Source organism: Xiphophorus hellerii, chromosome 5 (genome assembly GCF_003331165.1).
Source record: "Xiphophorus hellerii strain 12219 chromosome 5, Xiphophorus_hellerii-4.1, whole genome shotgun sequence".
Lineage (NCBI taxonomy): Eukaryota > Metazoa > Chordata > Actinopteri > Cyprinodontiformes > Poeciliidae > Xiphophorus > Xiphophorus hellerii.
In genome coordinates this window covers 3,265,743-3,280,954 of record NC_045676.1, presented here as the reverse complement: position 1 = coordinate 3,280,954, position 15,212 = coordinate 3,265,743, and the positions used below count along the sequence as shown (strand labels likewise).

General features: G+C 35.8%; 1 protein-coding gene across 1 annotated transcript; it reads left to right on the top strand.

The window, feature by feature from the left end:
* The first annotated feature begins 1,233 nt into the window (after positions 1-1,233).
* abcg2d (ATP binding cassette subfamily G member 2 (JR blood group)) lies at positions 1,234-14,921 on the top strand. Its single transcript, XM_032563583.1, has 15 exons — positions 1,234-1,471; positions 2,941-3,000; positions 3,436-3,550; positions 3,639-3,791; positions 4,844-5,001; positions 5,804-5,955; positions 6,740-6,835; positions 7,251-7,501; positions 10,498-10,580; positions 11,648-11,737; positions 11,814-11,935; positions 12,008-12,162; positions 12,881-12,970; positions 14,564-14,676; positions 14,774-14,921. The coding sequence occupies exons 1-15, from the start codon at positions 1,260-1,262 to the stop codon at positions 14,919-14,921; spliced, it is 1,998 nt and encodes a 665-aa protein (XP_032419474.1). The 5' UTR covers positions 1,234-1,259.
* The last annotated feature ends 291 nt before the right edge of the window (positions 14,922-15,212 follow it).

Sequence of the window (15,212 nt, the reverse complement as noted above, 5' to 3'; positions counted from 1 at the left end):
GAAATAAAAAGAAATGAGGATGTTTTGTATGTTAAAATAAGAAGTGAGGGCTAATTGCTTTATATGTTTGCTCATTTGAAGGAGTTTAATTTCAGCTGCATTTATAACAGAGTGACGCCAAAACATGCCTAATAGGAGCATGTTTTTAATTATTCAATTATCAGGTTATGTTCCTGTCAGTAAAGAAAGTTTCCCTGATGGAAAAACAATGCAAATCTCTCAAAATATATTTTACATTTCAAAGTATCTCAAAGAAAGGTATAAGAGTAACTTTTCTCCACATTTTTAGATAAAATAAGCCTGGTTATCTTAAAATAAAAACTTAATATCTTGTGTTACAGGAAATGACTAAGAAGAAAGTTATTCATTTTTATAGAAATAAAAATTCCTCAAAAATAATCCAGATGTTGAGTCAGCTTTAAAAGTTGTATTAATTTAGTTATTCATCACTTCTTTGAATTAACTGTTCTGGTCTCTAATAACATGAAATTATTATGTTAATAATAATTTAACATAATAAATTATTATTATTATTACTAAACAGTAATACTGTTTAGGGAATAAACAGTAACAGAGCAGTCAAAAAAAAAATAAAGGAAAAATTATGTAATCCCAAATTAAAATGAAAAACATACAAGTGAAAAGAAGACAAGAGAACAATAAAATGAAACAAAAACAATGATAAAAGTAAATTGTTAGATTAAGGCAAAAATAAGAACATATAAAAAACAGAAGTGAAATGAATAAATTAATAAATAAAAAGAAAATATGCTCAAAGCCAGGGGAAATTTTTAAACATTTGTACTTTCTCCAGTATAATTTAGATAAAAACTTTATTTATTTGCTTCTTCATTTGGAACATTTTAAATATTGTATCTGACTAAATAAAGTCTAAAAGAACAAAAACAATTAAAATATGCACAAACACATTGAATCTACTTGATCAAGATGATGTTGAGGTATGAATGTTTTGCAGCTTTTGTGTCATTTCTTTTTTGTATTTTAGGTGGAAATATCATTAAAAAACTTCTTAATATTAATAATGATGATGAATTTAAAATCTAAAGTGGCATCTTCACACACCTATTTGATAACTTTAGTGTGACACAGATCAATAAACTGCAAATAAACAGTTTTCCACTCACAATCTTTACTTTGTCTGGCAGCCATTTATGATTCTGACATCAGAAATCTTTGACTTATATTTATAAATCAAAAGTCTCTTTGCATTTTCAGGGTTCTTGGTTCTGTTCGGACTGATGGAGGGCGCCGGTCACATCAACATTGCGATGATAGAAGATACCGGCACCAATGGGACGTCGCCATCAAAGACGCGTCCGGACTTTAACAGAACCAACCAGGCTTGTGGTTCCACTGTCAGCTTCCACAGCATCCAGTATAAAGTCCAAATGAGGAGCGGCTTCTTCTGCAAAGCCAAACCAAACCCAAAGGAGGTTCTGACGGACCTCAAGTAAGTTTGTTTATTAAATTAAATCATCAAGTAGGAGCAAAGCTTTTTTTGCTTTGTTTTTAGTCAATACATCCATAGTTTAGTTTAAATTTGTGACATTTTAGTTTTTTTTCAGTCATGTGTTTGTTAACATATTTGGCAACATTTTATTTGAACCGTTTTAATGCAAAGCTGACAGTTTTAATGAAACTTTTAATGCAACTTTGCTTTAAAAGTGTCGTTATTTAGAGAATAGTCATTATTCTCTAAATAATAACAACTACAAAATCCCAATCCTGCAATTGGGATTATTTAATAACCATTAAATAACAATGATTATTATTTAGAGAATAATCATCACTCAGTAAACAATGACACTTTTAAAACAAAATTGCATTAAAAGTTGCATTAATGGTCAACTTTTCATTATTCAATAATTTAAAGTTGACATTTTTAATGCAGATTTGCTTTAAAAATGTTATTATTTAGCGAATGATGGAAAGTTGACACTTTTTATTCACTTTTAATCCAACTTTTAATGCAACTATTCTTTGAAAGTTTTATTATGTACCAAATAATGCAAGGTTGACACTTTTAATGACACTTTTAATGCAACGTTGCATTAAAAGTGTCATTATTTACTGAATGACACTTTGTGGCATAAACATTCATGAAGACGTCTTCGTGTTTATGACAATATCATGTCAGTCTTATGCACACAACTTCAAATAAAGTGTTACCAAATATCTAACAGTAGATTTTCAAAAAACTCAAAAGAATATTTTTCGTAAACCGTTGAGGTCACAGGAGTCGTCTTTATGTTAGTCTGTCAAATTCGGGAGAAAAATTTCAGCTAATTATTTCTGACTAGACGTAGCAGCGTATTTTAATAACCCTTTCAAGTCAGTGAAATTATGGAGAACTTTAAGAACATTGTTCATGTCAATTCTGCAGGATTTGGCTCATTGTGTTGCTGAACAATAGTGAATGGACTCTTACAGTGGTTCCTCTCAGATGGTATTAACGGTTACTGACATTTCCCATGGAAGAATGAATAATTTCATAAGTGTTTTGACCTCCACCTGCCTCTCTGTTAATTATATTATATTAAGCATGGGTTCTTGCATATAATCTCTCTAATGCAGTAAAGAGCAGACTGCCAGGGAAACGAATTAAACAGCATCACGTGATTCATCTCCGGAGTTTGATTCAGCCTTATTTTTCTTTTTGTTTCACTGATTCTTTGTGACTTTTCTTTAAGAGCTTCAAAGGATTTGCTCTAGACTTTCTTCCCCCTCGATTGTTGCTCAGTAGGTTTTGCTTCCACCTTTCATGAGATATTGTTGCTTTTTGTTATCTTGAAAAAATGCTTCAATGGAGATTATTTATCTGCTTGTGAAGTTTCAGCAAAATGAATGAATCTACTACTGTTAATCGCTGTTAGAGTGTTTTTTATTTCATTTTCTTCCACCTGTTTGTTTGTGTTTCAGTGGGATTATGAGGCCTGGCTTAAATGCTATTCTTGGACCAACTGGAAGTGGAAAATCTTCGTAAGTATTGATCGCTACTCTACGTTTAAAACGTTTACAGCAACTCTGAAAGGTGTCCTGGCAAAAATCTGATTTATTTTAGCTCATCAATATGGATTAAGAATAAAATCTCAGGTTGTTTCATACAAAATCTGACAACCAATTTTAATTACTTTCTTCCTCGCTTTCTTTTGTTAAAAAGAAATTTGAAATGGCAGAAAACATTTTGAAAAAATTGCTTTTATTTTAATTTAACTGACCTGAATTCAATGTCCAAATAAATACAAACATCTAAAGTTATAAAACAAGATGGGGAGCGATCTGATATCACTGAACTAAGGAAGCCCAAAGAGTGCAACAGTGAAAAAAACTATTAAAATCTTTCAATTTCTACACCAAATTTTTAGTAAAACTTATGATATTAACATGCTATAACAATACATACTTTTCCTAAAGTTTTTTGGATATTCTGGCCGGGAGAAAAGATCCTTTGGGTTTATTAGGGGAAGTTCTTATCGACGAAGCGCCACAGCCTCCAAACTTCAAGTGTCTCTCCGGCTATGTGGTCCAGGTGAGTTAATCAAACACCTGCGCTTCCTTGTAAACTCAAAATAAACTTGGTGTTTATCGCTATGTGGATGATGGTGTCTTGTTTCTAGGAAGATGTAGTCATGGGGACTCTCACCGTGAGGCAGAATCTAAGTTTCTCTGCAGCGCTTCGGCTTCCCGCCTCTGTGCCACAACGTGAGAAAGAAGCTCGAGTCGATCATCTTCTTAGGGAGCTGTGTCTCACCAAAGTGGCTGACGCTAAGGTAGAACATCAGAACCTCCTCAAATGAGTTATTAAAGCTGCAGAATGTAACTTTTAATTTTTTAAAAATAGATGTTTTTTACATATCTGTTGAAAATATCTCCATGTTGTGACGTCACCTTCCTAAAATAATGGCCTAAATCAAGTCACCACCTCCTTTTTCCAAACAATGGTTTAGGCAAAAAAGAAGAAAGGATGCCATTATTTTAGGAAGGCGCTGATAAAACACAGATAATTTGTGAAAAGACTGATCTCTTCCAGCTACTATTATTGTCTGAAGAACTGCATCGCTCCCAACCAAAAGTGACCAATCAGAGCCAGGAGGAGGATCTTAGCGCTGTCAATCATCCTGATGAACGCACTGTTAAATGTGCGAATGGTGGAGAAACAACTCACGGTTACTGGAAAGCCATTTTTCCACTACTGTCAAGTTCTTTTCTAATTTGTGCAGCTTCCCCACTTGAAAAGTAATGGATAAATCGATGCAGACTTTTGTCAACAGGGTTTTACTCAAGGACCGAGCAGTTTTCTTCATTTTTATCCTCCATTTATTTAATGTGTGTCAGGACATTTCATTACTGGTCCAGAAGCAGGTAAAAACCGGCTGCCTCTCTGCCCGTCTACAGATTCGTCCAGATCTGCACAAATCGACCAGGATCTCTGATCAAACTCCAGTTCTCTTTGTTTGGCTTTCTCATCCGCTTTTTTTCCCCTTGTCCGTTCCTCTTTTAGGTCCGTGTGGAACACAGTGAGCGCATGTCTTTTTTTTCCTTTTTCTTTTTCTGATTTGACTTCACAACTACCATCAGTGGAACGAGCAGCGTAAACATGATTGATAGCGCTAAGACCCGCCTCCTGGATCTCATTGGTTGCTTCTAGTTAACATTGGGAGAAGTGGAAGAAGGCAGAGGAGCTTGATATTTTCAAAGATTATCTTTCTCATACTGTCACCATGTAGGGATAGTTTCAACAAATATGTAAAAATCATTTTTTATAAAAGTTGCAGACTGCAGTTTTAAGTGTTAATCTGCTCCTGTTAATCTGTTTTTGCAGGTGGGCTCACAGCTGACCAGGGGAATCTCAGGAGGTGAGAGAAAGAGAACCAGCATTGGGATGGAGCTGATCATCGATCCTGCGGTTCTGTTTCTGGACGAACCGACCACCGGACTCGACGCCAGCACAGCCAACTCCGTCCTGCTGCTGCTCAAAAGGTGAACAAACCCACGTCTCCATTAATCACAGAACTGCGCAAACTGGAATTACAAAAAACATATTCTAGTCATAAAATTTTGACACGTTTGGCAAAAAAATATGGCTGTTAAATAAGTAGATTTTAACTTATTTAACAATTTATAAAGCAAATAAGATGCTTTATGAATTGTTTGTTAGCTGACGTAAATTGATTGGGGAGGGAAATAAATGTCGAAAGGCTACTAAATATATTCATAAACACAAAAACAAAAGATATTATATCTATAATTTCAGTATGTTTTAATTAGTTTTATAATGTAGTTCCAATTAGTAATAGTTTTCCCCATTAATTGCTGTTTTTATTTATTTCAGTTAATGATAATGTTTTCTCAGTTTCAGTTTTTTTGTTAGTTTTCGTTAACTATAAAAACATTGGTTGTACATTGTCACTATAATGGTAAACTTTGAAATCTGACGCCTTGATATTGGGCCTCTGTCTCTTTAAGCACAGCAGATGTCACTGTCAGCAGTGGGGTGGAGGAAGGGGTTGTCCCGTCAGACCGTCAGTTCCCAAAACCACCCAAAAAAAGTTTGAGTAAAAAGCTTGTAAAATGACCCCGTTTGTTGAGACCGTGGGAGGGTTAAGAAACTCCGGCTCTTTCTGCCGTCAGCACATCATCACAACAACGTTCACTTTTACAAACTACTGAAGTAGTTTTTTTTTTATCAGGATGCCACTATGTGTGTTTGCTTCTGTTTGTGGGAATGGAGAGTAACATGCTTGTGTTTATATTGCAGTGTGTGTTTACTGTGTGTACTCAGGATGGCCAGTCATGGTCGAACTATAATCATGTCCATCCACCAGCCGCGCTACTCCATCTACCGGCTGTTTGACACCCTGACTCTGTTGGTTGGTGGGAGAATGGTGTACCATGGACCAGCCTCCAACGCTTTGGACTACTTTACCAACATTGGTGACAATAGCTGCAATTCCATTACTAATCTCAATCTATATTGTGATGATGTAAAAAAAAAACAACCCAGAATTTTTCAATTCTGGTGTTTCCATTAAATGAGAAATTAAATGAAAATCACAAGTGATTAAGCTTGTTCACGTGATAAGTCATTAAAAATCATATTACATGATTTTTTAAAATATTCATAATTCAGCCATGACACTAGAGCTCATCTTCTACCAGCCAATCAGAGGAGACGTCGCCGTCTTATTCAGCCATTGGAGCAACAAACCCCGCCTACTTGGAAGACGGCTACGTATGCGCCATTTTGGGGAAATTGTAGTCACCAATTTTACAGAAGAGTTATGGATCAAACATGTTGGAATGAGACACAACTTTTTATGAACTGTGTGATGCTGTAAGAGCTCTGGTGGATCCAGGTGTCCAAAAAAAAAAAAAACAGTCAACATTCTACTACTTCCTGTCGTTTTCTTTGGCGTTTCCGCCAGTAGTAACATCCAGCTGTTGATCATGTGACTCGTGTTTCCATCGCTGTTTTGCAAAATACATCCACTTCGATACGCCCAAAAAAACACTTAATGTAGTGCAATTTTTTAAAATCCAAAATCTTGAGTCTTTTCTTGTTGTGTTTCCATTAAGCAAATTTATTTTCATAATTTTAATTTGTGCGATTTTATAGTTAGTTGAAATGCAGCTAGTGATCTTGATGGAATCTCATCATATCTTTGTGGATTTGTTGCTGTTTTTGATTGATTCTATTGGGTTTGTTTTAATGTTCCAGGCTATCCATGTGAGCCTCACAACAACCCAGCCGACTTTTTCCTGGATGTTATAAATGGAGACTTCACGAAGCCAACAAAAGTTCACGACACAGCAGGTAAATTCATGTGAAAAAAACTTTATGTCTATGACAGCTGTCATTTTTAAGGACTTTCTTTTTGTATCCGTTCCTCTGTCAATAGTGAGCCAGAACTAATTACAGTCTTATTGTGAGTGTCTGTTTAAAAAATTCAGAGCAAAATGAAAACATCAGATTAAGGAGAAATATCTCCAGGAGATGGATTATGTCTGAAAGACGACTCTTTAAGAAATCATTATTTGCCAAGTTTGTTAACAAAAACAAGAAATTTGACTTTGGTTCCACTTTTCTCCCAATAAAGACATTCAAAATGTAGATATATACAAAGCAGAAAATGGTGTCTTCATCTGCTGTGATGCAGTCTGATTCTGACTCTCGTCAGGAGATATTTTCAATACTTCAAAGCTTTTTTGCCTTGTGTACTCATGAATAGATCTGACTTTTGAGGAACTTGGTTCTACCAGGCAGAACATCGAGGAACGCCTTGTAGAAGAGTTCAAGAACAGCAGCTACTCTAGCGAAACACGAGCCGAGTTAAGGCGTATTCTCCAAACCAAGGAATGCGCATCGCAGATGAGGCCTTGCAGCATCACCTACCACACCTCCTTCCTTCACCAACTCCAATGGGTTTTCCAGAGAACCTTCCAGAACCTCATGTTGACTCCACAAACGTCTGTGGCCCAGGTGAACCTATTGATTCATAGTAGTCTTCTCATTTTTGTTTTTAAAACACCTTTAAAGAAAAAGAGTGCATAATGTGTTTATCTCTTTTTATATCGTTATAATAAACTATGGGTTTTTCAGAGAACGTTAGTTAGTCAAAGTTAGTTTAAAAAAAAACAGCAATAATTTGGGCTATTTAGTCTGTCAAGAAAGCAAAAAAATGGAAATTAATTTTTCAAAGTATTCATTAATTAATTAATGTAAGTCTCAAATTAAATATTTAATTAAAAAGCAAAATATTTATTTTGCAAACTTAATATTTACGCCTAAGCTATATTTGAAGCTAAATATTTAGCATCATGGTTAGCAAACTAAATATTTCGTTTGAAGCTAAATTTTTGGTTTACAAATTACATAAATAGCTTCAAAAAATATTTAGCTTGCTAACTAAATATTTCATTTGATCTTCAAATGAAATATTTAGCTAGAAAGGTAATTATTTTTGTTTGAAGGTAAATATGTGATTTAAAACCAAAAATATTTAGCTTCACATATTTAGCTCAGAGCTAAGTATTTAGCTAGCATGCAGATTCACTTAGGATGAGCTATTTAGGGGCAAAACAGATGTTTATCTTTGGATTTACAACTTCGGTGACTGCGTCAGCTCACTAGCATAAGCGCAAGTTTCAGGTTCGCACGACCCCGCTTTTATTTTGATAGCCCACTTCCTGTTATCGACAAGCTTTCAGCTAAGAGGTGAATATTTAGCTTCAAGCTAATTATTTAATTCGCCAATAAAATATTTAGTTTGAAGATAAATATTTAGTGTAGCTTGCAAGCTAAATCTATAGTTTGGAGCTAAATATTTAGCTTGCTAATTAAAATTTAGTTTGAAATTGTGACATTTATAAATACTTGAATAATGTAATGAAAATATGACTGAAAAATGAGCCCCCATTTTTCTTATTAACATTTTTATTGCTCTCGTTATCTAGGGCAGTGAAATGCTGATAAAAGTCTCCTCACTTTAAGAATTATTAACAGCTAATTGGCCCTAAAGGAGTCAAAATAATCCCACCAGAGGTGCTCCAGGAGGCATGGGTGCTCTAATCGGCTTTGGCGACTGTTGTGACCCTGCTCCTGCCTCTTTGGGCTTGGATCTGAAGTGATATCATATCAGGCAAAAGCCCCTTTGGCCCGGATCTGGGAGTCGTCACATGATGGTGCCATGACCCGTCGCTCTACACCGCCCTTGATTCCACATGAGGGACTGAGGAGAATGAGGTCAAAAAGCCTCAACCTCACTGACTTATCCGCTCACCCTGGGAACCTCTCGGTCCTGTCATGACCCGTAACTTGTTAGGCTTAAACTTGTATTGCTGTTAGCTCTTTTTGGTCATTTTTTCCTCATTCCACACTTAAATTTAAATACCAGACAAAAGTAATCTGAGTAATTACAAAACGCAGTTTTCAGGTGATTTAATTTATTATTGGAAAAATACTATCTGAACCAACCTTGCCCTATATAAAGTAGCTACACCCCTCACTTCTAAAGTTATGAATAAATTGATCGCTTTGATTTTTGGCTCAAATTCACTGGCCACATCCAAGCCTGATTACTTTTAGAGCAAGAAATAACTTGAAAAGAACCCGTCTGACAAGATGAAGTAGGATCAAATTGACACATTGATTTTACATAATTAGAAAAAGATGAAGTGAAACAGGATCTGGTTTTGTCTTTTGTCGCCATCTCTTCTTCCGTCGTATTGGGTTGCTAGGATACGAGCAGCTTTTTGACGTTGTCAGCTGTCGTCATTGTTTGTTCAATTAAAACTGAACACATGATTGCAGAAGCTTTCACTACATAATATAAAGAAAACCAAATGAAAGTCTTTTAAATATTTTGACCTGGAAGCAGATATAAACCAACTGCTAAATCTTTAAAGCCTCCAGGAAAACCCTGGCCACAGAAATAACTTTCACTCTAGAACAGGTTCGGATGAATAGAACATTTAGCTTCCCCTAAACTAATTATTCTGTATAAATTATAAAACGCTAACTTACTTGACTGTTTGGTAAACGTTGAGTTGAATAAACTTTTACATCTGTGTTGAGGTTTTGGTTATCAGCTGTTAAGAATTCTTCAAGCAATATATTCATGCTCTTATTTTGAAGTCAGTTTATGTAGGAGTTCTATTTCCTCTCTTCTTTCTCCTGTACCACTACAGGCAGTAGTAGTGTGATAGTAAACAGTTTAGAATCTACTGATGTCCTCTCAATATTCAGCTAATGTAAACAAAACATAATTTTGTAATTGCGGTGTTTCCATCAAAGCAACTCAATTAAAATCAGACGAGTAAGTTTATTCTGCAATAAGTCATTAAAAAACATACCATGCTATGATCCTCCAACTACTTCCTGTTGTCTTCTTCGTGGTTTGTCCAGTAGTAGCAGTTGTTGATCATATGATTCCCGTGATGGAAAAATGTTTCCATTCCAAATTTTGATACGGCCAAAAAGATAAATAAGAACACCTCACCATAGTGCCAAAAATATTATTGAATTTATTTTTGAAATATCAAATTATTCAATTATGTGGTCAATGGAAACGCAGCTATAGATGCTCAGTTGGTTTCAGGTTAGTTGAAATTAGCGCTTTAGCATTAGCTTTCACTACTTACTATGTTGCCATAGTGTTCATGATCCAACAATAAGAAAGACTGACTGGACAAAATAGCACTGACTGTAGAGAGTTCTAAGACCAAAACCACTTATGAAAAACATAAAGATCCGTTTCATATTTCCCAGAAGACACCATGATGGTCACCCAAACTTTAGCGGAAATATTCTGTGGACTCATGAGACAAAAGTGGGACTTTCTGGAAGGTCTTGGTGTCATCTGGTGTAAACTAACACATGATGTTCTTTCAGAAGAGAATAATAACAGTCATGTTCTGGGGCTTTTCTGCTTTCAGTAACTGATGGAACCATGGATTTTGGTCTCTTTCTGTTTTCAGGTGGGAGTCAACATTTTCCTTGCCCTCGTTGTAGGAGCCATTTTCTTTGCAGTCCAAGATGATCAGAGTGGTCTTCAAAACAGGTCAGAAAAGCAAATAACTTCAAGAGAGTCTGCAGAGAATCAGGTTTAGACTTTCCTCACGATTCCTATTTACAGAGACTCTTCACAGTCACACTCAGACATGCAGAAAAGGCAGTTCATGGAGAGGATTCACTCTGGATTTATAGTAACTGTTTTGCACCAGATATGTTAAATCAGCAAATAAGTATTTAAAACTGCAGTTGCAATAAACACAAGACATATAAATAATGTAATACTGGTTTAAAGTTTTCACATATGGTTTTTGACTTTGATAAAGTAGAAATGTCCAAGTTAGTTTCTAATTGTGACATCCCATTTGGTGCCCCCTTGTGGTCACAGCACATTATTTTCTGCAAATTTAATAGATTTAAAAGATTAAAACTGCAAACAATGCTACAAAATATGTAAAGAAATATTAAATTTTATATTATTTTTCTCACTTCTATTTACTATTTATTTCATTTGAATAATTATTGCATTCATTTTGAATAAATGCTGATTTTCTAATTTTAATAGGCAATGAGTTCTGTTGCGGAAAATTTATCTAATGTTGAATATACTATCAGATAAAAATTTTCCACCACAATCCTTTTTTCTGTTAAGAAAATATGCAATTTTTTAAAATATTAATTCCATCAAATGTTATTTTATCTTCAGAGTTAAGGTTTTGAGCAGCAGGAAGTTTCTTTCTGTCTTTTTCTCATCAGAAACTTTTCCATTTCTTGCTAGAGGAGCAAAAATAACTTGATAACTTTTACCAGCAGCCAATCAGAAAAGACGAGCATGGCTAATAAAGTTTTCCTGAATTTCCTCTCTGTGGGGCAATAAAGGCTACTTCTATTTTCTGTCTCTATCTTCAGTAAGTTATTTTAACTTATATTTTATAATAATAACTGAGAAATAGATTACATTCATAAAAAAATATTTTCCATTTTCTTCCTCATCTTTCCCCCCATCCTAGCGCTTCCTGGCAGCCCTCACTATGAAAAACTCTGACCTAAAACCTTTGGAAAAGTATAGAGATTTGTTCAGGAAAGAGATCCGTTCTGGTTTGTTGTTCCCTGCAGGATGGGCGCGCTCTTCTTCATCACGACCAACCAGTGTTTCAGCACCGTGTCTGCAGCCGAGCTCTTCATCACAGAGAGGAACCTGTTTGTGTATGTCGTCCTGCAGGAAGACAAAATGTCTGTGGCTAAAAGTTTTGGACTCTTAAAATCTGCCATCTTATCACAGGCATGAGTATATCAGTGGCTACTACAGAGTGTCTGTGTACTTCCTATCTAAAATCCTCTGTGACCTCGCCATGCGAACCGTCACCTCTGTTATCTTCAGCGCCGTCGTCTACTTTTTGATTGGTAAAAATGTTCTTGATCAGCAGATCCCTGTTGTTTCTGAAGGAAAACTTAGACGATGTCCTGTCTCCTCAGGGCTGAAGTCCACAGTGGAAGCTTTTCTCATCTTCACGTTCACAGTGACCCTGGTGGCCTACACGGCCACAGCCATGACCATGGCCATCTCAGCCGATCAGAGCGTCGTCGCTCTCGCCAACATCTTCATGACCATAACGTTTGTCTTCATGATGGTGAGAATACTGTCAATGTTTGATTAAAACAAGCCACTTTTTAACCACTTTCCTGAAAATTTGAGGGCTGGAACTAAGAAATATTTTAGTAATTGATTATTCTGACGATTAATCGATTATTCGGCTAAAAACTTGCACATTTTACATATTTTTAATTTTATCACTTAGGCTTATTTATGCATAATATAACTCAATCCCTTTAAAAATAAAAATAAAAAACACTTTTCTGAAAACTTTAGGGCTGCAACTAACGATTGTTTTAGCGTTTGATTAATCAATTATTCTGACGATTAATCAGATTTTCAAAATGGCACATTGAACGTATTTTTCATTTAACCACCTGAGCCATTTTTATAAAGTACTAGAAATACATCAATAGATGCACATACGATAACTAAATTCTTTAAAAAAAACACCTTCCTGAAAGTTTTAGGGCTGCATCTAATGATTATTTTGGTAATTGATTAATCGATTATTTTTGACGATTAGTCGGATAAAAAATGGCACATTCCACATATTTTTCAATAAAACAATTAAAACTTTTTCTACCTGGTCTGCAGGTACCAAGTTGCGTCCAAATTGGGCCGTTGCTATTTTATAGAACTCTGTCAGGATTTGGGTGACTTATTGAGAAAATGAGGATATTTTAGAGGAGCTACAGCCTGTCTGCTGTGGAAAAGCATCCTGAAAGTCTCTGCATGTTGATCTGTGTTTGCAGATTTTCTCCGGTCTGCTGGTGAACCTTCCCAGCATTGTGGACTGGCTGGCTTGGCTGAAGTACTTCAGCATTCCTCGATACGGCTTCGCAGTAAGTGTGAACAGAGGAAAACCAATTTTAAACATTTTCATGTTTGACACGTTTACTAAGTGTAGTGTTGCTCAGAGTGAATTACACACGTTATATAATCATGTTAATATATCGCTGTATATAGAAACTGTCAATCATTTGCATATTTTGCTAAATATTTAAATATTTTTATTTCATGAATATATATTGTATAATACATGTATCATATATGTAATGTGTAAACACATACATGATCTATGCTTATGTAGAAAAATATAAACACTAAATCTCCTATATATTTTCCAATATAATGCAATGTTTTTGTTTTGTATAGGCAGTCACGTACATCTCAACTGTGAGACAGAAATCTAAGACTAAATCTGGAAAATTACCTTGTATGATTTTTAATAATTAATTTAGTTTTTGGGTTTTTTTTGCTAGAAATAAGTGCTTGATACAATTCTGGTTCTGGTTTTGATGCACTCCTTCATACAGATGTTCATCAGCTGTGTTTCCATTTACCATAAAACTGTGTAAATTGGAATTACGGAAATAAATTAGCTTTTAAGGAAGCATGCCAATTTTGAAAAAAAAAATAACACCTTGTTTTTAGATGAAATGTTTTGGCGTTAGAATGAAATGGTTTTTCAGCCGTATTGAAATGTATTTCACAAAACTGCAATGGCAGCAATTTTTTAGCGTCACGAGTCACATGATTGACAGCCAGATGTTACTACTGGCAGAAACGAGGGAGGGAGGGAGGGAGAAAGAAGGAAGAAAGAAGGAAGGAAGGAAGGAAGGAAAGAAGGAAGGAAGGAAGGAAGGCAGAGGAAGGAGGAAGGAAGAAGAAGGAATTCCTTCCTTCCTTCCTTCTTTCTTTCTTTCTTTCGTTCTGGAGTTTCGGGTCTTGCTTGCTCCTGACTTCCTAAGGAAGGAAGGAAGGAAGGAAGGAAGGAAGGAAGGAAGGAAGGAAGGAAGGAAGTAGGAGAATGATGGTTTGTTTATGTTTTCTTTATTTTCCACCAGAGCTCTCACAGTTCATAAAAAGTTTTATATCATTCTAACGTGTTGAATCCATAGCTCTTCTGTAAAATCACCATCTACAATTTCCCAGAAACGCCACAAACATGGCGGCTCCCAAGTAAGCAGGACTTGTCGCTCCAGCCCCTGAATAAGCCACAGACATCTCCTCTGATTGGCTGATAAATGAAAGCTCATGTAACTGTTTACATCCATCGCCACCACGATCTTTAATAAGTGAACAAACTTATTTTAATTTCATTTCTTATATAATGCAAACACCGCAGTTGCAAAATGGTGTTTTTTCAACATTAGAGGAATATTGTCTAAGATTTGCTCACATTTGTAATGAAAACTCAGCCAGTTTCCAGTACAAGGAGCTCTCACAGTTAGAGCTTCCCTCAGTTCATGTCTAACTGAGGGAAGGAGGTTGTTGAGCAAAATCTTATGTTCAACTACAACAGAAAAAATAAAAAATAAAAATCAGGAAGGAGCCAAACCCCTTTTCACACCTCTGTATGATATGTAAGTGTGTTTGAGGTTTTTTTTTCTTGAGTTTTCTTTTTTCTTGATATCAATGTCATCCACATTCAGGCCTTGAAGATCAACGAGTTTGTGGGTTTGAATTTCTGCGAGGAGCCGCCGATCCAGAACACCAACATGTCTGCAACAACGGCGGGCTGCGGTGTGAGCGCAGCGGGCCAGATGTGAGTAAACCTTCCGAATCCTTGGTGGATTCGTGATCCTTCCTGGATCACAAATCCTCCTCTGATCTAGTTACCAAGCAGAGCCGTGTTCCTCCAGGTGTACAGGTGAGCAGTACCTGGACTACCTGGGGATAGAGTACAGCTCCTGGGGATTGTGGGAAAACCACGTGGCGTTGACTGTTATGATGGTCGTGTTCCTCTTCATCGCCTACCTGAAACTGCGCTACATCAGGAAGTTCACCTGAATTAATCTGTAACATTTTAAGATTTATACTCTCTTATATGTGAGCATCCCTTTCCCATAAAGAAACGATAAATAAAATGCTTGGCTCTGTCCGAACGTCTGGAAAGCTAGAAATTACATCTAAAGAGAATAATGTGTCAACATGGAGGAAAACTACTCATAATTTAAACTAAACAAACACTGCTGGATTTCACTCTGACTAGCAGATTCTGGAAAATCGTAGATTTTAGGAGATCTGCATTTTTTCTGGCTATAAAGTTCGGTGAAAAAGTATTTGCATCCTTTTCTGCTT